At 42.6% G+C, this 27,062-nt stretch overlaps 1 protein-coding gene and 1 long non-coding RNA gene across 10 annotated transcripts in view; one reads left to right on the top strand and one right to left on the bottom strand.

Annotated features, from left to right (window-relative positions):
* The first annotated feature begins 9,185 nt into the window (after window positions 1–9,185).
* On the top strand, window positions 9,186–12,705 carry LOC309335667. 2 transcript variants are annotated; one of them, XR_014153626.1, is made up of 4 exons: window positions 9,186–9,213; window positions 9,844–9,961; window positions 11,745–11,882; window positions 12,226–12,705. It is a non-coding gene; the product is annotated as an uncharacterized lncRNA (long non-coding RNA). The 2 variants fall into 2 exon arrangements; XR_014153627.1 differs by having other exon boundaries at window positions 9,190–9,213; window positions 9,844–9,930.
* Window positions 12,151–27,062, bottom strand: part of ZNF385B (zinc finger protein 385B) — a 192,661-nt gene continuing 177,749 nt past the window's right edge. For 7 of the 8 annotated variants that reach the window (XM_081836948.1, XM_081836949.1, XM_081836955.1 and 4 more), the window contains 4 exons: window positions 20,825–21,100; window positions 17,149–17,327; window positions 16,408–16,509; window positions 12,151–13,543 (listed from right to left, as the gene is read on the bottom strand). In XM_081836948.1, coding sequence (XP_081693074.1) covers window positions 13,319–13,543; window positions 16,408–16,509; window positions 17,149–17,327; window positions 20,825–21,100 — 782 coding nt within the window. In that variant the 3' untranslated portion in view covers window positions 12,151–13,318. The remainder of the gene's footprint in view (window positions 13,544–16,407; window positions 16,510–17,148; window positions 17,328–20,824; window positions 21,101–27,062) is intronic. The other variant, XM_081836950.1, reaches the window with a different exon arrangement.

The following is a 27,062-nucleotide window of genomic DNA, read 5'->3' as shown; positions in this document are numbered from 1 at the left end:
AGTGTAACATTCCTATTAGATTTTTTTAAAAGATAACATATAATAGCTTTCTGTTTTATATCAAAAAGACTGCTGCAGAAAACCATTTTTCCTAGTTGTACCAAGTGCTGGATCAGGTTATCTTTCCATTTCTCTTGTTAAGCAAAACATTGATCCAACTATATTCAGAGCTATAGAGCTGTTCCCAGCTCTGCCCAAAGGCTAAAGAAAGGTGAATTCTCCTCTTCCCATAAGTCTGTCTTACCTGTCCTCTGGGCTGCATAATTGTGTATCCTGCCTTGAGCGGAAGTTGCCCTGACTTTTAAGGCAACACCATAAATATAACATCATTGACCTGCAAAGGTAAACAGTGAAGGAATGTGATTTTTCGGTCTTGCTGATATTCTGGTGTGCAGTATGCAGCAATCCTAATTGTACCTTACGTGCATACAGGAATTGATTTCTTGAGTCTTAGAAATGGCAACCACTCTGAATTTACTGAAGAAGCCTCTGTAGACTTTTCTTTTCTAAAGAGGCAGTTTTGTAATGGGCTTATCCAGCACTCCCACTCAAAACGTGCGCTCGTAAAAAGCAGGCAAAACAGCTGAAAAAACACTTTTGAGCTATTGCTTATTCTGGGGGCATATTCGTGTTATATGAATCGTACTATACATTTTGGCGATTGTCCCAAGTTTCCCCACTCCCAGCCTATTCTACTATCCATTGTTTCTTGATTGAGCAAATATTTGGCTATTTTATGTTGTTTTGCTCTTGCTGGTTCTACTATTTTTGCACTGTTTTCCCAGCCAAACTGATGATCGGTGGAAGGCGGGCAATAGAGAATGTACAGAGAGCGATACACAAACTTTGCAACTTGTTACGGCTTTCATGGGTCTCTAGACACAGCACAGGAGAGAAGGGGCAGCTGAATGCAAGTGTTTTCCTGCAATAGCATAGGATCTTAGGGAGCTGCCCTACACTGAGTCAGATACACTGGTCCATCTAGATCAGCACTGCTTACTCTAACTGGTAGTATCTCTCCAAGGTTTCAAACAGGGCTGGCCTACCTGGAGCTATTGGGAACGGAACCTGGGACCTTCTGCACGGAAAACAGATGCTCTAACACTGAGCTACAGCTTTTCACACATAGCCAATCCTTATGCTGAATTTGTTGCAACAGCTAATCTGCATGCAGAATAGCCTCCCACTGAACGCGTAGCTGCAGACCACATGATTCAAGTTTTGCATGGTACATTATACCCAGAGACACTTTAGTATTTTTGCATGACAACAAGGAGCATCTTTGAAATTTTAGTGGGGGGGGGGCACGGGAAATACAGTGGTACCTCGGGTTAAGTACTTAATTCGTTCCAGAGGACCGTACTTAACCTGAAACTGTTCTTAACCTGAAGTACCACTTTAGGTAATGGGTCCTCCTGCTGCTGCTGTGCCACTGCTGCACAATTTCTGTTCTCATCCTGAAGCAAAGTTATTAACCTGAAGCACTATTTCTGGGTTCACAGAGTCTGTAACTTGAAGCGTATGTAACCTGAAGCGTACGTAACCCAAGGTACCACTGTACACACATACAGGTTTACCTCCTAAAACCCCAAGGAAAAAACTGCTCATGGAATGCATTCTTCCCAACTCTCCATCTCCACTGGAGCCACCTGCCTCATCTGAAAAGCCTGAAGGAGGTGCTTGGGAATGGCATTGGATACAATGCTGGGGGCTGTGGACAGAAGGGGGAGGTGGCTTCCCCTTGCGTAAGCAGAAGGCCTTTAGATCCAAGCCCATTGCTGGTGTCGATGTGTCCAGACCATGTATCTGATGAGCATTTAACAATACATTTGTCTGGCAAAGGAGAAATCTAGTCCTGTGAAGGCTAGTTGTACGAAAGTCATTGTAGACTTATGGCAAAAAAATAATAATGGAACAGGCGGCCACTTTTTTATTGCCACATTTTGTATCACATTTACACATTTTGTAAATGACAATTTAAACAGAAAATTGCTTGTCCTTTATAAGGTAGCATTCCCCACCCCCTCTTTATTTTAAAATGGGTTGGATCTAAAGGTTTCTTAGTTTGTATGTGACCTGTGTCTTATGGTAATCATTCGTCACATGCAGAAGGACACAGCCTTTGGAGTCAACCTATTAATTTCGTTAGTGACCAATGGAAGGGTTCAAAATAGAGAGCTGGTCTCGAGCAACCCTCCACAATTTGTTGCCCTCCAGAAGTTATAGTCTGCAATTGCTATCAACCCTAGCCAGCATGCTAGGGTTGCCATATTTTGTAGAGAGAGAAAAAGAGAGGACACATTCCCTGACTTCTAGTTTTAACTATGGTTCGCTATGATGACTCTACCCATGAAAATGAGGACATGTCCTGGAAAAAGAGGGCATATGACAACCCTAATGTTCAGGGATGATGGGCGATGTAGCCCAACAGCATATGGAGGGCTGAAGTCTACCCCACCAACCCTTCAACACAATCCAGACCTGCCTTGCCCTATAAAGCCCTGGCCCCAAACCCAGCTCCTCAGTCCGAGCAACTTTTTTGGGGGAACAGCTGCCTTGACTTACATGTTTCCAGTCTACTTGGGACCCTGACCTCCAGCTGATCTTGGAACTGTGTCATGGCCTCTGATCATCCAGATACTACCTTGCTGCTTCTCTCTGAACCTGACCGTTGCTTGGAGTGAAAAGGCAAGAGGCTGTTTGGATGGATTCAGTTCAGCTTAAAAAACATGTTTGGAAACAAGGGACTCCTAGAAAAATATGTAGATGCAGAAAATCAAATTTCTTCATAAGCCAATCACCACCCAGAGCACCCTAGATACAGTGTGAATGGCCACCTGGAAGCACCCATCGTGTCCCAGCACTCTAGGGAATATGAGGTGTTTGTGGCTGGTAGTGTATAAACTTCTGCAAAGCCTATTTCTAACAGGGACTTAGCCGTGATTCCTTTCAGGGGATGTTTGCTAACAATAACCATAGAACTAGCAGGTTGCTTATGCTGAAACACTAGGAATGGGAAGTGGTTAAATACCCAGTGCAGATAATGGAGAGGAAATGAGACCACTGTAATGTCTTTGCTTTGATGCTAGCACAGTGTTATTAAATGTTTGATTTTTAGAAGTATTGGGCATGTAGAATATATTGACTAAGGAACTGAGAAAAAGAGATTACCTCACCACCCAGCTAATTGTCTAGTTTTACTGTTAATGAAAACTACTGAAGCCAACTGTCCCATCGACAGGCATCAGAGCTGCAAAGTGGGGAATTAGCCCAAGTGCCTTCTGTGAATGTGTGTCTTACAAAAAGGAGAGAGAGAGAGAGATGCAGCAACACACATTTCAATTTTTTAGCAAGTCCATTTGATGTTATTGAGGTTCAGCACTGAGAATATTGGAACAAAACTGTGGTTTTTCACAGCAATGGTGTGAAGATTTGTGACTGGTTTTAGAGCCCATCTTCTTGGCTACTTGTCAAAGGTGCTAAATCAATTCCACAGCATCTCTCTTCCCCCACCCAAGTTTTTCCCCCAATCATTCTCTACTATATGTAATTATATGTGATTTTCCTTCATAAATAAAATATATGTCCACCAGTGGATGTGAATAGACTCTTTTCTAACAGCAATATACATAGTATCCTAGAAGAGTGATCAGAGGCTACTTCTAAAGACAAGCTGATATGTTGACCCAGGACATTCAGACTTTAGTGGCAATGTACAACAACGTGATAGAATCGCAGCTTAAAACTGTAATGGGTCACCACATACAAAACAAATGAAGTATAACTGTAATGAAGCTTGAATGTGGACCAATCATGGTCAATAATAATGGTCCCAATTAAGGTGCAGTTGTGAGCAACCAGTCACCTACAGCCTGTAACTTCAGATGTGACTCTCTATTAAAGGACACATGTAGCCCCTTGAACAGGAGCATAATAATTGTGATTAGGATATCCGTTCTCATGTGCCTCTACATCAGTAATGCATGCTATTCACTTCTCTTGTTGGAGTGCAATGCTTATTTGCAATAGGGCAGGGGGAGGAACTTTCATTGTGACTGACTCATCTATTTCTACAATGAAGGAGGCTTCCTAATGTGAATCCCCAGAACTAGGAGACCACCAGGGCACAACAGAGCAAGCAGGGCTGCTTGTTGCAGCACCATGGAAAGCTCCAGGTGAGCAACTTGCTTTGACTATGGGCTTATCCACACTTCTGCTTGTCCTGCAACTTCCCCCCAGGAAAATCTGCTCTTTACCACTGAATCGGAGCAAATGTCAATTAGGTTTTCCATGGATCAACATTTGCTCTGATTCAGCACTGAAGAGTGTGTTTTCCCAGGGAAAGCAGCAGGGCAAATGGAAAAAACATGTGGACCCACTCTTGCCTAGAAAGCACAGGAAGAGCAGGAAACGACTCACACCCATGCTTTCTAGGTGTGAGAGAAGCAAAGCATAGATGAGCCCCCAGTCTGGGACTTGACTGAAGCCTTTCAGCTCCCCAAGTCGAGATAGTCCCTTTCAGGCTGCACCATTTTTTTGAGGGCAGGCTTGGAGCCTAATTCTCCTCCAAGGACTCCCACCAGGCTTCTTCCTTGTATTGCCCCTTACCTTTCTCGCCCTGATCTGGCCACAGTGATCCATGCAACGGTCACCTCCAGGCTTGATTATTGTAACTCGCTCTATGCAGGGCAGCCCTTGAAGCTGAGCCAGAAACTCCAGCGGGTGCAGAATGCCGTGGCAAGGCTCCTTACGGGGTCCTTGCCGCGGGATCACATTCATCCAGTGCTTTACCAACTGCACTGGCTCCCGGTGAAGTACAGGGTCAGGTTTAAGGTGCTGGTTTTGACCTTTAAAGCCCTATGCGGCCTAGGTCCCTCGTACCTCTCCTGGTATGCCCCGCGGAGGACCTTAAGGTCCCCAAATAACAACACTTTGGAGGTCCCGAGCCTCAAGGAGGTTGGATTGGTTTCAACTAGGACCAGGGCCTTTTCCGCACTGGACCCGACTTGGTGGAACGCTCTGTCACAAGAGACTAGGGCCCTGCGGGACTTGACATCTTTCTGCAGGGCTTGCAAGACAGAGCTGTTCCGCCTGGCCTTTGGTTTGGACTCTGTCTGACCCTTATGTTTCCCTCCCCTTATGGTCTTGATTTATTGGCTACTTTAAAATGAGGCTGCATTTTAAATTGCATTTTAACCTGTATTTTAAATTGGTTCCCCCCTCTCTTTTTTCCCTATTATGTATTTATTGTGATTTTATTGGTGTTAGCCGCCCTGAGCCAGGCTCTGGCTGGGGAGGGCGGGGTATAAATAAAAATAATTATTATTATTAGTAGCAGTAGTAGTAGTAGTATACTGACACAGACCATAAGAAGCTGCCATAAGCTAAGTCAGCCCCTTTGATCATCCAGCTGATGTCTGCACTGACTGGCAGAGCGCTCAAGGGCTTTAGAGAAGTGTTGTAGTCTCATTGCTGAGCAACAATATGCAGAGCTCAGTGGAGTGGGAGATCAGCCAACCAGCAGAGTCTCTAAGGTGTACTTACCTGGAGATAGAGTCAGTATCCAAAGTCAGGTCCAGTCCTGGGGTTGGACAAACAGCAATCCACATGGTCAGACAGTCCAGGGGTCAGGGAATCCGATGATCATGGGGTCAAGGATCAAGACAAGCAGCAAGGTAGTGCCAGGAACTACAGGCATTGTTACCAGCATCTGACTGCTTCTGGAAGCTCTGCTGAAGAAAGCTGAAGCCAGCTGGTTCTCATCAGTGCCTTCTCTTTTGTGTCATTGATGGCTGATCAGCTACAGGTGGAGTCACTCCCCCTTCTCCCCCTTCAGGCTGCTGTTCAGCAGGTGAAGCTGACTCTTGGGCCCATGATAACAAGGGACATTTCCATTCCAACTGGATGTGCGGGGGATTGAACCTGGAACCTTCTGCATGCAAAGCATATGTTCCACCACTAAGCTATGGCCCTTCCTAAGGGAAATGTGGATCCCTGGAGCAAAGTGGTGTTGGTTCTACAATGCTCTCAGGGTACGGAATACAGAAGTTCTGATTTGAGGCCATCTGATTCATGGGCTCAAGATCTGACCTGGTCAAGAATGCTGGAGCTCGGGTTGGTTTCTTCCTCTGGTGCTGCTGGTCTGATGGAACTGGCCAGCCCCAATCTCTGTCTGGCTCAAAAACCCAGGCTGCTGTTCAAGGAAGGGGTTTATGGCAATGCCCCCCCCCCCCCGCATTCTAACAATGTGAGAAGGTCCTCTGGTTTCAATCATGTGCAAACGAAAGATAATACCTTCCCAAAATACCTTCTCCCTTGCTTCAGATAAATGAAACAGAAAAAGTTACAGGGTGAAAGACAGTTCAGCACAAAGAGTGGGAGAAATATGCAGACAAGCTCAGGGAAATGAGGGGGAAATTGTAAACTATTTGTGTTAGAAATATGGAGCTGCAAACATTCGATCATTTTAATCTCCTCACTCAGTTGTGATAAGAGAAAAATATTCAGGCAGCTCCTTTGACGCAGGAGGGTAATCTTTCTTCTTGCATGCAAGTGTCATCTTCTTCATTTTATTTTTATCCTTCCTATTTCCTCAAAAAAGAAAGAGAAATTACCTTTCCTCTTCGCTGTGCTCCTATCGACCTCCCCTAAAGGTCCTCTTTTTTTAAAATAAAATAAAATCTGTGTGTACTTTGAAGAACTCTGGTAATTTACAGAAGGTTTGGCTGCTGATAAACTACCACTATAAGATGCTGCAAAAGAGATCAGCTTTGTTGATAAAAGTCTTGAGAGGCCTCTTCTACCTGCTTCTGAAGTCTTCTGGAGAAGAGAAATCATTTCCCTGGTGCTATTTAACTGAGGCTGCATAAGCACCATGCGTCAAAAGCACACTTAAAGCAAATTTTCTTCCCCAAAAGATTCCTAGGCACTATAGTTTGCTAACTCTGTGAGGGGTAAACTACAATTCCTATGATTTTCTTTTGCGGGGAAGGGCAGATCTGCTTTAAATGTATGCAACCTGAGATAGGGCACACCTCCATTATCATTGGTTTTTGATACAGTAGGAGTGCCTGATGATTCCCAAAATGCCATTTCTCCTTTGCTCCTTCCAGCTTTCTAAGCCCTCTTGCTACTGCACTTTATGAGCCATACACTGAAGTGATTTACAAGTGCAAGAGCCAAGCCCAGTTGTTCTACACAACTCCCTGTCACAATTCCCTGAACCTGACAAGCCTGATATTTTAAACCTCCTTTGCTGGAATAGATGAGCCCACATAATTAAACCGCATTTGCTGGAATAGCAGACGCCATTTCATGATGTTTTGCCAGCCATACACTAAACCACCACTTCTCTGCCTCAACAAGGAAGGACGGTGCTGGCCACTAACTTGGATGGCTGCAAAAGAGAACTCAACCAAACCTATCCATTCTTCAGGAAATCAGCCCCGAGTGCTCACTGGAAGGACAGATCCTGAAGCTGAGGCTCCAATACTTTGGCCACCTCATGAGAAGAGAAAACTCCCTGGAAAAGACCCTGATGTTGGGAAAGATGGAGGGCACAAGAAGGGGACGACAGAGGATGAGATAGTTAGACAGTGTTCTCGAAGCTACCAGCATGAGTTTGACCAAACTGCGGAGGCAGTGAAAGACAGGAGTGCCTGGAGTGCTCTGGTCCATGGCGTCACGAAGAGTCGGATACGACTAAACAACAACAAAGGGTATCAAAGGCTCCGAGCCGCAATGGCAATGTTCTGCCTCCATTTTGGGTTAGTCTCATCTGCAAGGACTCACTCAGCCATGTTATTCTTTACCTGCAATATGAATCTGTTCAGGTGTGGAGAATATAAAAGCAGACTGATGATAATAATACTGTAAGAGGAATGGGACAAAGGAAGTTTTGTTGTTGTTGTCAAAATTCATTTTCAGGCACTCATCAGGAAGGATTTGATTTGCCATCAACTTTTTGAAGATTACATATCGCTCAATGCACTGTGTTAACACGCCTCCCCCCCCCAAGCCCCACGCACATTCTGGGTCGTAAGTATCATTAATCAGTTTTGTACAGCTTGCATTAAATCATTTTCAGGGAGTAATTGCTGAAGTTGATTTATGATTCTAATGCCAAAGCTGGCAGTTCAGAGGCTCAGCTTGGCAGAAAGATTAAATGAAAGAAAGAAGGGAAAGAAGGGAAAGAAGGGAAAGAAGGAAGGAAGGAAGGAAGGAAGTCTGTTTTCCCCTCCTCCATAGCGTGAAGACAAGCAAGGGGAGCGGAGCATAATGGCATCCTATTTACATCAGGCATGGAGATTTACAGACTGGGGACTGTCACAGGTGAAAAGAAGTTAGCTAATGAAATCTGAACTTGTGCTACAGAGACGTGGCATTGCTTGCCTCCAGTCTTCTTTCTCCCTGTGAATAATTCATTGGAACAACTTGTCACCTCTGAAAGTCAAAGGTAAATTTCCTGTAGATTTCTCTCTGTGTGTTATGTGTGTGCTTGTTTGCTTAATTGCTTCTTAAATATAAAAACGAAGCATGCACGCCAACTTCTAGGACCTGAGGCAATTTCTCCCTCTCCCCCCATATATTTTTAGGGGTCTGGACCCCCTCAGTGTTCAGAGGGTGTTCAGTTCTGACCCCTGGCTCCCTGAGACATCACAAATGTGATCTCTGGCCGTTGTGTTGGGCTCCCTCAATCAGCTTGCGAAGATGGCGTCTCTGGAACAAAGCAATACAAACACACAAGTGTGTGTACACACACACACACACACACACACACACACAGATAACAACCACCCACCCACCACTCACTGACTATTTCATTCCCAAAGAAGGGGACCATGAAATAACAAAAAGAATTAATTAAAAATATATTGGGGGGGGGGACAAAGTTCAGAATCAAAAATTACAGAATCCATAAAAACAAATTCAGTCAATAATATTAACAGCTCTGTCATAAAGCAGACAAAACAAAAAATGTCAAAGCATTATTTTCAGGTGACTGGACCCAAGATTTGTAAAAGGGCAACTTTCTTTGCAATACTTCTCAGCACCATACATCACTTGCCCTAAAAGTGTCAGAAGCAAAGGTGAGGCAAAATTCAAGCCACCAGGGTCACATCCAAATTATTATTATTATTATTTACATACCGCCCTATATCTGGAGGTCTTAGGGCAGTTCACAGAAGACAGGGCAGCATCACAGGACACTAGGTTTGTGGGATAAAGAGCAGAAGCCATTACTGTTAAGGATATTAGATGTTTAATTTTCCTGAATGTGGAATATTTGTGTAGCTGTATGTATTTTAAAAGGGGGAGGGGTTTCTTTAATGAACACATCTCATGTGATTGTGAGGTATTTTTTGACAGTTAGTGAGTTTGTCTGTCCAGCTGTTACTGCCATCTCCGTGGTGTGTCTGTGAGGAGAATACAGGACACCGTAAAAGACAGTTGTATCTCTGTAATAAGTCAGACAGAGGGTGATCCCTATAATGCAAATAGGGAGAATTCTGTCTAGGAGATTTCTTTATAAAGAATAAAGAAACAACCCTTTGCTGAGGTAAAGAGTGAAGTGGAAACTAAGGGAGATTGGACCCATGCTCGTATGAACATGAGCAGGTAAACATGTTCTTCATTTTGATATTTATTAAAAGAATCTATTCAGTTACCCAGAAGAGTTATTAGCCTTTTTGGCTCTAAGCTACTCTGCTACTTCACATCAAGCTGAATTTTTCAATTATCAAATCACAATTACCCTGTGTACTCCCAAATTTCCTGAAAGGCATAGTCATTTTGCAGAGATGCTTGAGAAGCTGAATGTAATTCTGAATCTTTTGAATGCAGGTGAATCTGAAACCCTACGGAAGGTTCCGGATCTGCTGTTCATGCTTCTGAAGCCGCAGCGGGTGGACAAGGTGGCTAAAATTTCAGGTGCGCTTTGGGGAATGACACTTGACACAAGGTATTATTTGTTTCTTAAAACTGTCTATATAAGTGCAAAGGGAGACCAATTATTATTTTGAGACAACTTTACACAGCACCAGAAGTACAGTCTTCTTCAATAAGCCTTCTGGGTCAGAGATAGTGTTAGAAACTGAGATATGATAGCTAGGAGCTAAAAGGCACCTTAAACCTAGGTTATGGGTGCAACAATGGAATGTCTAGGTTCATTTTTTAAATAACAAGAATATCAAGGTGAAAATGAATTGCAGCTGAATTATTAAGCTCATTTTTCACATGGTCTAGTCTTTCCCCTGGCCACTCCCCTAATATTCTTGTCTTCAGACTAGCTGGAAGTGGCACGGCAGAAAAAGGTCCTCCTTTCCCTCAGTTTTAATCTGAATTCTCAGGCACAGTACTGAGCCCAGAACTCAGAAAGTACTTGTGCTAATGAAATTCCCTGTCATAAAATGCGCCTAGAACAATGGAAGTTTCGAACAATGGTCAGAGACGGGCCAATGTAATATATTAGAGTTTATGTTCTGGTTCTCTCCATGCTGTAATATATTAGAGTTTATGTTCTGGTTCTCTCCATGCTGTTTTCAGGCTAAACACCTGCAACCCTTGTCCTAACAAAAAATTGGGATAAACAATAATTTATTATCATTATTAATTACCTGCCCTTCACTCTAAGGTCCCAGGCTTCTTTTTTCACCTGGAAACCATGCTGAGATCTCCCTCTAAAATGTGGCTACTTCCTGTTGAAAAGGACTAGCAAGAAGTTATGGGCACCAGATAGCTTGTGTAAATAAACAAATGTCAGCCCATCCATTGTTGAGGTAATGGATCTCTTTTTCCAAATGGCTAATACGCACTGTCCATAACCCACAGAATATCTTTTTGAAGGAACTAAAACATGGGCATTTACCAGTTGCAGATCATCTTGCTCCAAAACTTCATTAGGCAAAAGTTTCCATTCAGTGTTTTAAAACTTATAATGCCAAAACAGATCCCCCTGCTTGAACAGAAATAACTCCACATCCTTTCACACATTTTCTACACACACCAGCCTTCAAACTCTTATGGACCATGTGTTGTAGCTAAGGGACAGTCCCTTCTAAAATCCCAGCAGCAAATGTGATTTAGAAATTTCCAAACATATGCGGGTGTACAACACAGGCCATTCATCCCAAAGTTCACTAGCTTCACCTGGCTATCCAAAATTAATTCCAGGTTGTTGTTGTTTTTTAGTGGCATTACTATGCTACAAATTAAGCAGTGTGATTCAACGATGCCATATGGCGAATGTTTCTGGGCCAGTGAGCCATGTATCAAAAAGACAGCTCCACTTGTTTTGTGCAGGGATGTTGAAAGGTGCTCAGGGCATCGCTCACTTTAGCAAGGAATCCAAAGGTGCTTCAACCACCTTATCCTATGCCAGGCACAGGCAAACTCCAGCCCTCCAGATGTTTGGGACTACAATTCCCTCATCCCTAGCTAACAGGACCAGTGGTCTGGGATGATGGGAATTGTAGTCCCAAACATCTGGAGGGCTGGAGTTTGCCTATGCCTGTCCTATGCCATGCCAAGCTCGAGTGCAGGGAAAAGAATGCTCTGCTTTGTTCTATCCATTTCCAGGTTCTTAGATCATCATCACCATCTTCTAAAAAACTTTGCCCTCCCGTTGGAAACAGTGGGAAGAAAAAGGGAGGGAGAAAATTAGAGGTGACTCTCAGCATGTATGCATTTTTAACCCTGCTTGCTGCTGCTCCCCCAACACAGCTCTTTTTCCCATACTGATGTAGGTGCTCCGGTTGAATGATCCTGTGGTGGCAGGGAGGACCCAACATTGGATCTTCTTCTCCAACGTCAGGGAGGGCGACCCAGTCTGTCCTATGGGCTCCTGGAATGCCCTCCCAAGGACCACAGAACCGCAGCCTTAGGTAGGTGTATCTCATACGGTTTTCCATTATTGCTTTCACCGAATTAAAAACACAGCACAGCAAGACATTAAGCATTCCACAGTGATATGCAAAGTACATTATATCCATGTATTCATAATTTCAGTCATTCATTAACAATGACGGTGTAATCAAGTGACTGTGCCGCCGTTTGGTAACTTCCTAGTGTGCTGTGCTGTAATGATGCTGTTTTCAAACAGAGGTCTCATTTAAAGGTTCCACGTGAATTCTTTTGCTCATTAATAAACAGTTTGCTATTTTTCCATGTTGTTTTATTAAAAACGTGCCTTCTTTAAAAAATACACATATATTTTACTCTTTACAGACTGCAGGTAAAGATGCTTTTGGAGATTATCCTTGTTGTCCCAAACGACACCTGGTGTGTCTTCGGTATCCGGATCACCTTTATAAAATGAAGTGGGGGAACCCAAGGGAAGAAAAGGGCCAGAACAGCAATATATTAATAGAAGAGACACTTAATTTTATAAATATCTTATTTTCTGTACATTATTGCATTGGGAGCCACAACTCTATGTAGCGTCATCATATAGGAAAGAAGTTTAGAAATGGCAAATATATTTATGAATAAATACACTGGTCCGCTGCCTCAACAAGCGCAAAATGTGGTAAACATATAAATTAGGAAACTCTCTTTTGAAACGGTTGTTTAGCATCACCAGTGGGAGGGGTGTGGGAACCAAAGCAAAATAAGTTAAATGAAAATAGTAAATGAGTCACAATCTTAACGATCTCATATATGGCTTTCTTATTCTGGATCTCTCTAAATAAAATGTTAAATTAAAGACATACATTAAATTCTTTAAAAGAAAAAGCTCCAGGGCTGCTCTGCTTCCAAACATTTACACGGCAACTAAAATGCTTTAAAATCGAAGGAGAGGTAAAACTCGGGTACTACACAAAATACACTAGCATGGAGCCCCAAAACAACACACAATCCTTAGCAACAGGAGCACATAAGAAATAAGTTGCAATCTGTTCTCGAGCTATCGTCAGCAATTCAAGCATTTGTTTCACCTAGTTTTTGCTGCAGTGAGGGAGGAAGATCCTAGTTTTCAAGTCAGACAGGAAAATATCCCATGTTCTTTGTTTTTTAATGCATGTTGTGTGTCTAAGTTAAAAAGCAGATGAACCCTCGCTATATTTTGTGCACAATTAAACGTTTCGTAAACCATCGATCCAAGCTGTGTTCGTTGAAACAATCAAACCAAACCAACTCCGAAACAACAACAAGCCTCTGTTGTCTAGATTGCAATACCCGTCAATGCAGAGTCCCACAACCCGCTTTCAAGCGTTAGTGCCTTAAAAACGCAGTCACTGGAAAAATACGGAATCTTTATTTGCTTCCTCCGGTCTCTCTTCCAATTGGCCGTAGCAATGAGATGCTGTTGATTCAACCATCAGTAGGGTGCAAACAGGATAGATGTGGGAGTAGCTCGGATGGGGCCGTGCCCTGCCCTTAGGAGAGCCGTGGGTATTGCAGGTGTCTGGAACAAAGCCGCTGAAGGACGTGGAGGAAGAGTCAAAGCAGTAGATACTGCAGCAGCAGCGGCAGCAGCAAGAGGAGACGAAAGGAACGCAGGGGCCAATGGCTTAATCATATCTTTCTGGAATGCGAGTTTTGCCTACAGGAAGAAGGGGCGAAAAACATTAAATGGTAATTTCACCCATTTATGAGACCCACCAAAAAGGAGGGGGGAATCCACATAACAACAACAACAACAAGTGCTGTTTTTTCAAGAACAGTAAGTGCCAGAACTCAACAAGAAGTTGTTACAGTCAATCCCTGGGAGACTCGAGGCAGCCCTGAACAGGTTTGACAACAGCCACGTTCGCCACCTGCCGACGTGCTCAAAACTATGGCAAGCAGTCTCCCTAGCTGGTTTGGGGGTCACCCCTGGTTCTGGTGCAGGTCTAATAAATACTCCCTCACCTCCCTCGTTCTCTTAGATTCTGGCAGTTGGCTAGGGCAGCTAGGAGTATGCACACACATGCAACGGCAGAGGCCTGGCTGGAAAGCTTAAAGCCTGCCGCTGCTACACAGGAGTCTGATGAAAAGGAAATACAAATTGGCCCCGCCCTATAGCTTGACCAATTATAGCTTGGAGCTACGTGGAGTCATAGATCTAAAAAAACCTGTAGCCTCGCATATGCAGGCCAGCTTCTGTTTTGACATGAAATGTTTGTGTTGGGCTTCTCAGACGTACAGTGGTACCTCGGGTTACATACGCTTCAGGTTACAGACTCTGCTAACCCAGAAATAGTGCTTCAGGCTAAGAACTTTGCTTCAGGATGAGAACAGAAAATGTGCAGTGGTGGCACGGTGGCAGCGGGAGGCCCCATTAGCTAAAGTGGTGCTTCACGTTAAGAACAGTTTCAGGTTAAGTACGGACCTCCGGAACGAATTAAGTACTTAACCTGAGGTACCACTGTATGTAAAGGCAAGAAGGAGGCGGGGAGAGGTGCCCGAATTGTGCTCTGGTGCACTCCAGCTGAAAAAAGCACTAATTATTATTATTATTATTATTATTATTATTATTATTATTATTATTTTGTTGTTGTTGTTGTTGTTGTTGTTGTTGTTGTTATTTATTAAATTTGTAAATTTCTTCAGTTACTTTACTGACTTTTTTCTGTTTCTGTTTCAATTGCTAATGCTTATACATGCTTTAAACATTACTATTCGTTCAGTGTTTTGTCTTTATTGGGTTTGCATATGTTAATGTTATTTTTAACAGGTTCTTTACATATACATATACATATACACATACATATATAAAATTACATTGTGCTGCACTGATTATGTTGTAAGCTGTTTTCTGGAGGATTTTGCCTGGAAAAGTGGGGTATAAATACCTAAGCAAACGAGTAAGTTCTTTAAAATTCCACCTCCTCCTTTTTTAAATTTTCTGCCCAGGAGGTTAAAAACATCCAGGTGATACCAAAACACTGTAAAGCAGACTGCAATTAGCTATTTGCATTAAGGTTAACCTTCTACCGAATGTCAATATCGCTGCGCATTATATGGATTAGCAGAATTGACCCACTAAAATGTTTCTTGCCAAGGTTAATGTGATCATTTTTCTAAAGGGCACTGACAGCCTACCATTACCGGTTTATTTTCTTCGTTTTCGCTTCTATTTGTGGATAGGAGTCAGCAGGTGATTTCCCCCCGACAGTCCCTGATACAGCTAAAATGAGCATGCACAAGTGGTTAATGCACTTTATTAACTGAGAAAGACGTGTATGCAGAGTTGCCTGATAGCACCTCTTGAGGTAGTCAGCTTCATGGACCCTGACTATACTTTCAGAGACAACAGTGATGGTCAAAAGCCCTGAAAACATTGTACAAGCAGCAATGTATGAAGTTGGTCCTGAGAGCTCACTGCCTGCTTACAGTTACAAATTAAACACTTAACTGGGTCTTGTGCTCCAGCACGCACCTGCTTCAGCTCCCCTACCGTGAAACTAATAAGTGGATGTAGCCTGAAGCATTTTAATTTTATTCTTTATAATTATGCAAGGATATTAGCGTTTGTTTGTTTGCTTGCTTCTAAAGGTCATTTGGAACGTGCTGCACTTTAAAACTGAGAATATACGTTCCTTAGGCATCCTTGGCTTGCAGCGCACCATGGATGCACTCCAGGTTCGTTAAAAATAATGGCCGCCGACTTCAGTGGGGAGCCTCTTTCTGTAGGAGGCTCACACCCATCGTAAGAACATAAGAAGAGTCTGCCTGATCAGGGAAATGGCCCAGCTGCTCCAGCATCTCGTTCTCACAAGGGCCTCCTGGCCACGCAAGAGCCAAGGAAACTCTCCCTTCCTGTGCTTTCCAGCAACTGGTATCTAGAAGCATTACTGCATCCGACCCTTAAGGCAGAGCATAGCCATCATGGCTAGCAGCCCTTGAGAGCCTCTTCTAGATATCTTCCCTAACACAGAGATGGTCACAGAATCTTCCAACACTGTATCCTGGACATGAGTGCCCACGAAAGAGAAATTATGTGGGGAAGGATTTCTACATTGCAAGATAAGCTCTGTTTTTTGAGGACTTGGAACTATTCCGTAGCACCACAGTAGTTTTAATAGCTGCCGTAGGAATGGGCAAGAGGAAGGTGAGAAACAATCAAGAGAAATGCAGTGGAGTCTGTTCCGCCCTCTAGGGTTCAATTTAAGCACTGCCTGCTGTTGCCTTCAGTTGGAACCATGAGAAGAACGGGACATTGCAAAAAGGCTTGCTTAAAGGCAGAAATGTATTCCCCTAACGTGCACTGCTTCGGCCTTTAAAAGAGATGGAGTGCATTTCTAAAAAGAAAAATAAGACACACTACTCGTTCCATTTCAGATGGTTTATTCCTCCCCTCCAGCAGCAGCTAACTTCCTTTGTGTGTGGACTGGTAGATTCACATTTGACATACACATAAATTTGAATAGAGTTGGAATCCCCCAGTTACGGAAAAATATAATGCTACGCTCAGGCAACACTTACTGCTAGAATACTTGGACTACGTTGTAGTTTGTTATAAGGGCTATATTTCGGTTTTGTAGGCTTCCCTGCAACTCTGTCCTTGTGTCTTCTGCTGGAAATGTGCTGGAAATGTAAAACAAAACAAAAAATGTTCAGTTTAAAAGTCATTGCCTAAAACTGGATGATATCTAATGTTAGCCATAATTGGAGCAAACTCAAAGGAATCAGGGGACTTCAGTTACACGAGTCCAATGATTTCAGTTGGGTTTGACTAACACTGTATATCACCTGCTGCAGTTATTGTGCAAATCTGTGAACTTACTCCAAGAAAATAAACTGCATAGAGCTCCAGCAGAGGATTTAGATTTCAGTAGTAAAACCCCTGTAAAACCATGCAACCGGAACATTTAGATATTATGATTGTACAAATCAGGTACATTTAAAAAAACTCCCAAACTTATTACTTAAAATCTGTGTATACTCCGATTTTCATTAGGAGACAATAAAATCAAAGTGATAGATTGTGCATCAAGAGGAGAAGGTGCTGGACGACAGCACTGGTCTTACTATGTGAAATTGCCAGCAGCAGATGGATGGTGATGATCCAGGAAAGAAGGGAATTCTCATTCCTATATATTTAAGCACTGGGAGGCTGCAAGTGCAGCAGCCAGTACCATGCCGGCACGAAACAAAGGACTCCCGTGATCTATGAATGTGGCATGCGCTATGCAAACCCAGTGATTCCTGATGCTGTCGCCATACCTGCTTAAGTTGGATTTCTGAGTTGACATGGACGTCACAGATCTCACAATGAAATGTTTTGTTCTGCAGTCCTGAGCCCATAGTGACATTCTGAGCCTTCAGCCTGGATCCTGGTCTAGGGTAAGACTTAATTGGACCGGCACCATTCCGAGCCTCAACCATTGTCTTGTGCTTGGAACCTGATGAGCCACATTGCAAAAGCATCAGAGATTGTTTCTCCCTTAAATGACCAACTAAACATTTTCAGCCGTAATACCATTTCCATCACTTTCCATATTTACACATAGGGTAAATATGAAGGAAAGACTTTGCTTTTTTTGTTACCTGCCCAAAGGCTTTTTTCCTTCTTTTTCCTTGGGTTTTTGCAAGTGAACAATATTTTCTTACAAGCAGTAACAAAACAACACCCCACCCACCAAACCCAGGAGAGAATAAAACAACGAAAACTTAACACGTCAACATGGAAAGCCAGTATGGAGATGACTACATTATATACAGGTAAGTATAACTGCATTTATGTATTTAATCCATCTTTTTAATCAAGAAGTCCATATTTCTCTCCTTGGCTTGTGTAAGGAATCGTGTAGGTTGTTTTCTGAAATGTAAGAAATCAAGATCCACCAGGTAGAATAGTTCGACTGCTTCTTTGCCTTCCTGGCACAAGGTTTACCAGTTATATTCTTGGCCATTGCAACCTTCCAAACATTATACTAAGCCTTTTTGTTCGCCATGTGTAGGGAACTTGTGATGATGCTGGGCTCTTATTAGCCCAGGTCAAAATGGCCAATGGTAAGGGATGATGGAAGTCCATCTAGAAGACTCGTGTTTCCCATCCCTGTTCTGTGAAGTTAAGTTTTCAAATGCTTCTCAATGAGAAACCCTTTGCAGAACTGTGAGATTGTTCAGGAACCACCTATCATTACAGACACTGATTAAGTTAAATCCTGTTTTGCCACATAATCCATAGTTCCAACTATATAGATCTTTGTGACCTTCTAAAAGAGTCTTCCAGAATCCACCACTTTAGAATCCTTGGCATAGGAGGAGGAAAATATTTTCCCCCAGGAAACAGAGTTTTCCTCACAATTACTTCCTTTTGATCTGTAAGTCATTTTTGCCATCTTAAAAAATAGTTTTTCATTTCACACAAAGGAGAAGTGCTGGAAAATCATGTTCACCCAGTGCTACAAATGAAAGCACAAGAAAGCTGAAAAGCTTTCAATTCAGCAAAACAGATCACCTATCTGTTTTGCTGAAGTGAAAGCTTTTCAGCTTGTTCACCTAACAATGAAATTTCATGAGAAAACCAGAAAGCAAGGACAGAACTACATGAGGGTTGAAAAACCCAGTCCTCCTGAGTTCTACATGAGGGTTGAAAAACCCAGTCCTCCTGAGTTTGACTCAAAGTGCTTAATGTAGGGGGCAAAGGGGAATCAGTAGGCAGATGTGTAGGTGCTGGACCATTTCCTCCCATCATTTGATTCTCCCGTGACCTTCCATTTTATAGATTCATAGAATGGTAGGGTTGGAAGGGACACGGGGTCATCTAAGTCCAACCCACTGCAATGCAGGAATCTTTTGCCCAATGTGAGGCTGAAACCCACGACCCTAAGATTAATAGCTCTACCAAATGAGCTATCTCCATTTCCCCCCATTCACCCCACATTTGGCTCAATGACTGGAAATAAGCTTTATGGAGGAAGGAAGTTTCTCTGGGGAGATGTGGCAGAGAACTGGTGCACAAGTCCACTTTATTCTCAACCAGCAATTCTGTGTCTGGGAAACACCAATGGTGTTTCTAAGGTTCCAACAACTTTCAAGTTATGCAAGCAGCTTCTATTAACCAGAAAATAAGTTAAGACTGCATGAAAAAAGGTGCACAGGACTGGTAAATTTGGAGAGAGGGGAAAATTATTTTATTTATTATATTTATATACTGCCTTTCCACCAAGGCCCCTCTGTCCTCACACCAAACTTGCCAGTTAGGCAAGGCAAAGAGATAGTGACTGACTCAACATCGCTCAGCCATTTCCATGGTTGGGTGAGGATTTGAATCGGAGTCTCCACAGTCCAAAGTAAGACCCTCTCGAGCACTGCACCACACTGGCTCTCAAAAGCCACAAAGGAACTGAAATCTGAGGTGAACAGAACATGCACAGTGCCATATAGAAATAATAAAAATGAGTGATGGAGGGTTTCCATTACATTGGTTTGGCTTTGGAAACGAGACCAGGCTAATTTGGAACTCCAAAACCCTTGGAAAAATTCAGATGGGGAGAATTTCTGAAGGCTTCCTTATTTATTTATTTTTAAAATGTCTCTTACAGAGCCCTTCCTGTGCCAGCACTGAATAGTCCTTGCACCAGGACAAAAGGCGTGTAGGTCCTACACAGGAATGGAGAGACACACTAAATAAGCAGCAGCTGACCAGTGTTACCCTGGTCACTGAGAACATCAGGAAAGGCCTTTTCAGCAGTTACCATATGCAGACCTTCTAAGTGTTTCTATTTTCCAGGGACAGTCCCGAATTTAACAGAAGCCATCCCGGTTTCTGATTTGATCCCGGAATGTTCTGCTTTTCCTTAAAGGTAAAGGGACCCCTGACCACTAGGTCCAGTCGTGGCTGACTCTGGGGTTGCGGTGCTCATCTTGCTTATTGGCCGAGGGAGCCAGCGTACAGCTTCCGGGTCATGTGGCCAGCATGACTAAGCCGCTTCTGGCGAACCAGAGCAGCGCACGGAAAGGCCGTTTACCTTCCTGCCGGAGTGGTACCTATTTATCTACTTGCACTTTGACGTGCTTTCGAACTGCTAGGTTGGCAGGAGCAGGGACCGAGCAATGGGAGCTCACCCCGTCGTGGGGATTCGAACCGCCGACCTTCTGATTGGGAAGTCCTAAGCTCTGTGGTTTAACCCACAGCACCACCTTAGGACGTCCCTATTTTCATTGGGGAAATGTTGGAGGCCATGGAGTTATGTAACCCCCGAGCCAAGGAGATAAGCAACTCTACAACCTTTAGAAGACATCTGAAGGCAGCCCTGTATAGGGAAGTTTTTAAATGTTTGATGTTTTGTTATATTTCAATATAGGTTGGAAGCTGCCCAGAGTGCCTGGGGCAACCCAGTCAGATGGGAGCGATATAAATAAAACAATGGTAATGGCAATGGTAATAAGAATAATGGAATAGGACGTCCCTATTTTCATCAGAGAAATGTTGGAGGGTATGCATGTGAGGTGGCCCTCAGAGGTTCTCCTTGAAATGTGAAATCGTGAAAACTGCCTTCTGATTTTTTTGTTCTGCAACAGCATTTCCTGGAGTAAGAGGGCGAAATACAGATCCCAGGAAGTTGGGCGAAACCATCAGTCTGGGCAACAAGCGCATTCACAGGAAATGGCAGCGCTAAGCATGCAGTAGATGCCTATTTCCGTATAATCAGATGATTCAGAGCTTTAATAAAGAACAGAATTTATGCATCCCGTATTGTCTGCAGACAGGAATCTAGTAATTGCCACCGTATATTTTACATAAAACACCCTCTCCTTTAAAAAATAAATAAAGGAGAGGCAAAGAATTATTACATACACCACTATGTCTAAATGCCAATTATATTAACTTCTTTCAGGCCTCCCCCCCACCCCTCAATGATGCATTTAGTTATTTCTGGCAGATACTCACCTGTGTTATGTGCTTCTAGCTGTGATAGGGAGTTCACAGCCACTTTGCATAATGAGCAGTAAAGCAGTTTTTTGGCTTTCTCCTCTTCTGATTCAGAAATGGCATTAGTAGTCCCATTTGTGCTCTTGGAAGAAGTTGATGATGAGGGTGTAGATGTTGTTGCTACCGCTGCGGAAGTGACAAGCACTGCTGTAGCTCCAGGCTCAGGTATAAAAGAGACCACTTCAGCATTTGGAATCTGACTAGAGCCATTCACTGTCAGGTTTGCCTTATCTTCTGAAAGAGAGAGAGAAAGAATATTAGGCTACCAGGTTGTCCTGTAATCCAGATGATGCTACGAGGACCAGACACAACCAGTGTCTTAGGGCACTATCTCAGGGAAATTCAGTTCGGTTCACACTTAAAGGCCAATCGACCCAAACTGCGTTTTCTGAAGCAACATGTGAACTGTAATGCAGCTCTTCTGTTGGAATCTGCAAATGATGTAGTTTTCCAGGCAAACAGCATTTACAAGAATTAGGGGAAGGTGCACATAAAAATTAAAATATTAGTGGAAAAAATGCATTATATTAGGGGAAGTTGCTTGCAAAAAAAATACAAAACTGCATACAAAAAGGTGTTTTTAGGACCCTAAAATATGGATGAATTTTCATGATTTGAATTTTCAAATTGCTGCAGAGATGTGGAGTAAACAATACTCACTGCAGTCAACTGAAGGCAACCAACCATTCCCTGGGGTCCCCCAATCTCTCTCACAGCCAACGAAAAACTAATAAATGAATGGAGAAAGAACCTACCCACACGATGCTGACACAAAAACCTTGCACAAACAGATGTAAAAGAATGAAAGTTTACAACCACCCACCGTTTTCTCTCTCCTCCAATTCCCACCACTCTTCTCCCCCAACCTGACACTCACCATAACATTAGTGACTCACATTGATCTGTTAAAAAGTCTCTATGAACTGAAAGCGGAGATGCTGTATGTACTTTTGTTACCCCAAAAATTCCTGTGGCCGGATTCTGATGAGTGGGCACCGGGAGAAAGGGGGTTGGAGACTGGCTTGGAAGAAGGAATCTGTGTACTGGGCGAGAGAAAATAGAAGCAGGAGAAGCTTGAGGACTGGAGAGTGAAGAAGAGATGCAGGAGGAGGGAGAGGATGCAACTGTTAAAGGGTCTTCACAAGAATTTAAACCATGGGTAGGCAACCTAAGGCTCGGGGGCCAGATCCGGCCCATTCACCTTCTAAATCTGGCCTGCGGATGGTCCAGGAATCAGTGTGTTTTTATATGAGCAGAATGTGTCCTTTTATTTAAAATGCATCTCTGGGTTATTTGTGGGGCCTGCCTGGTGTTTTTACATGAGCAGAATGTGTGCTTTTATTTAAAATGCATATCTGGGTTATTTGTGGGGCATAGGAATTTGTTTATTTTCCCCCCTTCAAAATATAGTCCGGCCCTCAAACCAGGTCTGAAGAAGAAGCAGAAGCAGAAGAGTTTGGATTTGATATCCCGTTTTATTACTACCCGAAGGAGTCTCAAAGCGGCTAACATTCTCCTTTCCCTTCCTCCCCCACAACAAACACTCTGTGCGGTGAGTGGGGCTGAGAAACTTCAGAAAAGTGTGACTAGCCGAAGGTCACCCAGCAGCTGCATGTGGAGGAGCGGAGACGCGGACCCAGTTCACCAGAGTACGAGTCCACCACTCTTAACCACTACACCACACTGGTTTTAGGAGCAGTGGACCGACCCCCTGCTGAAAAAGTTTGCTGACCCCTGATTTAAACCATGGGTGGGCAAACTAAGGCCTGGGGGCTGGATCCGGCCCAATCGCCTTCTAAATCCAGCCTGCGGACGGTCCTGGAATCAGCGTGTTTTTACATGAGTAGAATGTGTCCTTTTATTTAAAATGCATCTCTTGGTGCATAGGAATTCGTTCATCCTCCCCCAAATATAGTCCGGCCCCCCACAAGGTCTGAGGGACAGTGGAAAAATTTGCTGACCCCTGTAAACCATGGCTGGGGAACCTGTGGCTCCCATCATCCCTTACAATTGGTCATACTGGCTGGAGGGGGTTGCTGATGGGAGTCACAAACCAACAACCGCTAGAGGGTCCAGGTGAGCCACTCTAATTTAAACCTTTTATTTAGTTCTTCAGCATAATTCTCCATTTCCTTACATCTTCCTCCCCTCCTTTTGTTTCCACTTATTGTGTTAATTATTAGATAGGGAGCTCCTCAAAGTGGGGGTTATTGGTTGCTGTTGTGGTATGTTTCATTACAAAATGCTGTGCACATTGATGGCAGTACAGTGGTGCCTCGCAAGACGAAATTAATCCGTTCTGTGAGGCTCTTCGTATAGCGGTTTTTTCGTCTTGCGAAGCAAACCCATTGACAGCTTAGCGGATTAGCGCTATTAGCGATTTAGCGGCTTTTAGCGGATCAGCTGATAAGCGGCTTTTAGCGGATCAGCTGATAAGCGGCTTAGGGCTTAGGAAGAGGGGGGAAAAGAGAAAAACCCCTGCAGGAACTCGCAAGACATTTTCGTCTTGCGAAGCAAGCCCATAGGGAAATTTGTTTTGCGAAGCGCCTCCAAAACGGAAAACCCTTTCGTCTAGTGGGTTTTCCGTCTTGCGATGCGTTCGTCTTGCGGGGCACCACTGTATATAAACGAATAGTTCTTTTTTTCTTTTTTTTAAAGCCATGTTATATACAATGAGTGTAACCCACTGACAGGAAACTTGCAAGGGATGAATAAATTTATTATCATGTTGTCAGACAGAGTTTGACAAAGCAATCAGGACACCTCTAATGTAATTTAAACAAAGAAGTGAACACAATCAGGCACCTACTATGTAATACTCGGCTTTTGTAAAAGATTGGAGAACTTTTTTCCCTACTCTGGCACTTTCAAGAGCATGGCCGTGTAGGAGATGCAAGGTTGTAAAAAACAGAAGCAGCAGCGCATCTTATTTATCTGTGCAGGGGAGTATTTTAACAACACAACTGTTTACCACTTCTATAGCATCGTTCAGGGGGAAATGCGTGGTGACTAGGAAAGTTGTCCCCAGTTAGCTTTGACACCCTGTCACCCTGGGCTCGCGATCCTGATGTGTTTCCGCAGCAGGCTGCAACCCACCTCATCCTCACTACTTCCTCTGACAGCTCAGCAAAGCATAGGAGCATGCCTTTCATTAGTTTTGCCATTCGCATAAAAGAGGTACAGACTTCTAAAACACCTGCAGACAGCACCTACTGGAATATATTTCTCAAGAGTGCACTGTATTCTCCCTTTGTTCTTGTTTCGAAATTTGAACAAGCTGTTGCAGAAAAGCTTTGACAGTTCTGGGAATCCTAATGCTATGGTAACAACAGCACTTCTGAGGAGGGAAGGAGGTTTTTTTTAGTTTTAAATTTTTATTAAGGGGTTTTTTTGTGTTACAAAGCAAAAAACACACGATCTGGTCACAAATGGACATGGGAAATATTTTGTGTCCTCCGGTCTGACACTGTTCTTGTATTCCTTAAGCAATGAACAGAGGAAACACTTGTTTTGTGATAATTTTTTCAAACGTTGAATGTACTTTTGCCTGCACAGGGCATATATGTAAACTCCTTTCTCGTTCTCATTTATTTATTTATTTTTAAATAATAACTCCATTTATGCTGAAATCTTGAGAAAAAATCCCTCTATTTTTTTTTTTTTTTATAAATATTTATTAAGGTTTTTAAATATAAATGCACACATAATAAACGATCTTACTTCTATTACAACAATTTCATCATTTCTTTGGACTCCCTCACGTCTCCCGCTCCCATTTACATCGTTAAAAATTTTTTCCAAACAAATTATCAACTTGTTTACAATCTCATGTCCACTCATTCAAATATAATCTAGCACTTCTTCCAAAAAATTTTTATATTTTCTTTAGTCTCACTTATCATCAAATTTAAATCTAGTTTAGTGGTGGCCAGTTTTTTATAATCTAGCATCCTTCTTAACATTCAACCAAATTACAATGTTTTTGTAGATACATCTTGAATTTCTCCCAGTCTTCCTCCATCTTCTCTTCTCCCAGATCACGGATTCTGCCGGTCATCTCGGCCAGTTGCATATAGTCCATCAGCTGCATCTGCCACTCTTCCAGTGTGGGTAGATCTTGAGTTTTCCAGTTTTTTGCAATGAGAATCCTTGCTGCCGTTGTTGCATACATAAAAAATGTTCGATCCTTCTTTAACACCTTCTGGCCGACAATACCCAGAAGGAAGGCCTCTGGTTTCTTTGTGAAGGTATACTTAAATACCTTTTTCAGCTCGTTATATATCATTTCCCAGAAGGCCTTCACCTTAGGGCATGTCCACCAGAGGTGAAAGAATGTTCCTTCATTTTCTCTGCATTTCCAACATTTATTATCAGACGAATGGTATATTTTGGCAAGTTTAACTGGGGTCATGTACCATCTATATATCATTTTCATTACATTTTCCTTCAGAGCATTACATGCAGTGAAGTTCAGCCCAGTGGTCCACAACCTTTCCCAGTCCTCAAACATAATGTTATGCCCAATGTCCTGTGCCCATTTTATCATAGCCGATTTAACCATTTCGTCTTGTGTATTCCATTTTAGCAGCAAGTTATACATTCTAGATAGTACCTTAGACTTTGGTTCTAACAATTCTGTTTCTAACTTCGATTTCTCCACCTGGAACCCTAACTTTTTGTCATTTTTAAAAACTTCTTTAATCTGAGCATAATGTAACCAGTCTCGCACCTTATCCTTCATTTTCTCCAAACTCTGCAATTTCCAATTGTCTCCATCTTTTTCTAATATTTCCCAATATTTTGGCCATTTGGCCTCCATATTGGGTCTTTTTCGGGCCTTAGCCTCCAGAGGTGAAAGCCACCTTGGAGTTTTATTTTCCAATAAGTCTTTATATTTTGTCCAGACATTAAACACTGCTTTCCTGACAATATGGTTCTTAAAGGCCTTATTGATCTTAACTTTGTCATACCATAAGTATGCATGCCAACCAAAAGCATTGTTAAAACCTTCCAGGTCCAGTACGTCAGTGTCTTCGAGAAGTAGCCAATCTTTTAGCCAGCAGAAAGCTGCGGCTTCATAGTACAACTTTAAGTCTGGCAGGGCAAAGCCCCCTCTTTCTTTCGCATCTGTTAATATCTTAAACTTAATTCTGGGCTTTTTGCCCTGCCAGACAAATTTAGATATATCTTTCTGCCACTTCCGGAAGCACTCCGTTTTATCCACAATCTGTAATGTTTGAAACAAAAACAACATTTTTGGCAATACATTCATCTTAATAGCAGCAATTCGGCCTAACAAAGAAAGCTTCAATTTTGTCCAACTATCCAAGTCTCTCTTAATTTCAGACCAACATTTTTCATAGTTATCCTTAAATAGACTCAGGTTTTTTGCTGTTATGTTTACCCCTAGGTACTTTACCTTTTTAACCATAGTTAATTCTGTTTCTCTCTGAAACCGTTCTGACTCTATATCTGTCAAATTTTTTCCCAGCACCTTGGTTTTCTGTTTGTTTAATTTAAATCCCGCCACCCGACCAAAGTCCTGAATCAATTGTAATACTCTTTTCCTACTAGATTCTGGCTCCTGCAGGGTCAAAACTAGGTCATCTGCAAAAGCTTTAAGTTTGTATTGTTTCGCTCCGACCTGAATCCCTTCCACCAACCGGTCCCCTCTGATCATATTCAAGAGCACCTCCAGAACCGAGATAAATAACAAAGGGGAAATCGGGCAGCCTTGTCGTGTTCCTTTTTCAATTTTGAACTCTTCTGTAACCACTTAATTAGAGGGATTTTTTTTTTTTTGGTTAGAGAAAAAATCCCTCTAATTAAGTATAACTTTAGGCTTAATATGGCAAAGTTACTGTCTCTTATGTTATCGGACGCATTGTCTTGAAGTAGTTTTCATGCATTTATTAATAGTTTGCTTGTGTATACTACTACGTTTATGCCGTGCTTTTTTGTACAAAAGTGAGATGCAGGCCATCATATTTTGATAAACTGTAAAATTCCCCTACCAACCCTTATTTCTTTATTTTATTTATTAGATTTATATACTGGCCTTGATCATAAGATCTCGGCGGTTCACAGAATAAAAACAAATAATTAAAACAAAACATCAAAACAATACCCCCCCCCCTCTTCCCACAGACACATTTAAAAGGCTGTAGGATATTAATCAGCCCAAGGCCTGGTGGAA

The sequence above is a fragment of the Podarcis erhardii genome (genome assembly GCF_964252035.2).
Source record: "Podarcis erhardii genome assembly, chromosome: 1".
In the NCBI taxonomy this organism is placed as follows: Eukaryota; Metazoa; Chordata; class Lepidosauria; order Squamata; family Lacertidae; genus Podarcis; species Podarcis erhardii.
This window is presented reverse-complemented; position numbering and strand designations above follow the sequence as displayed.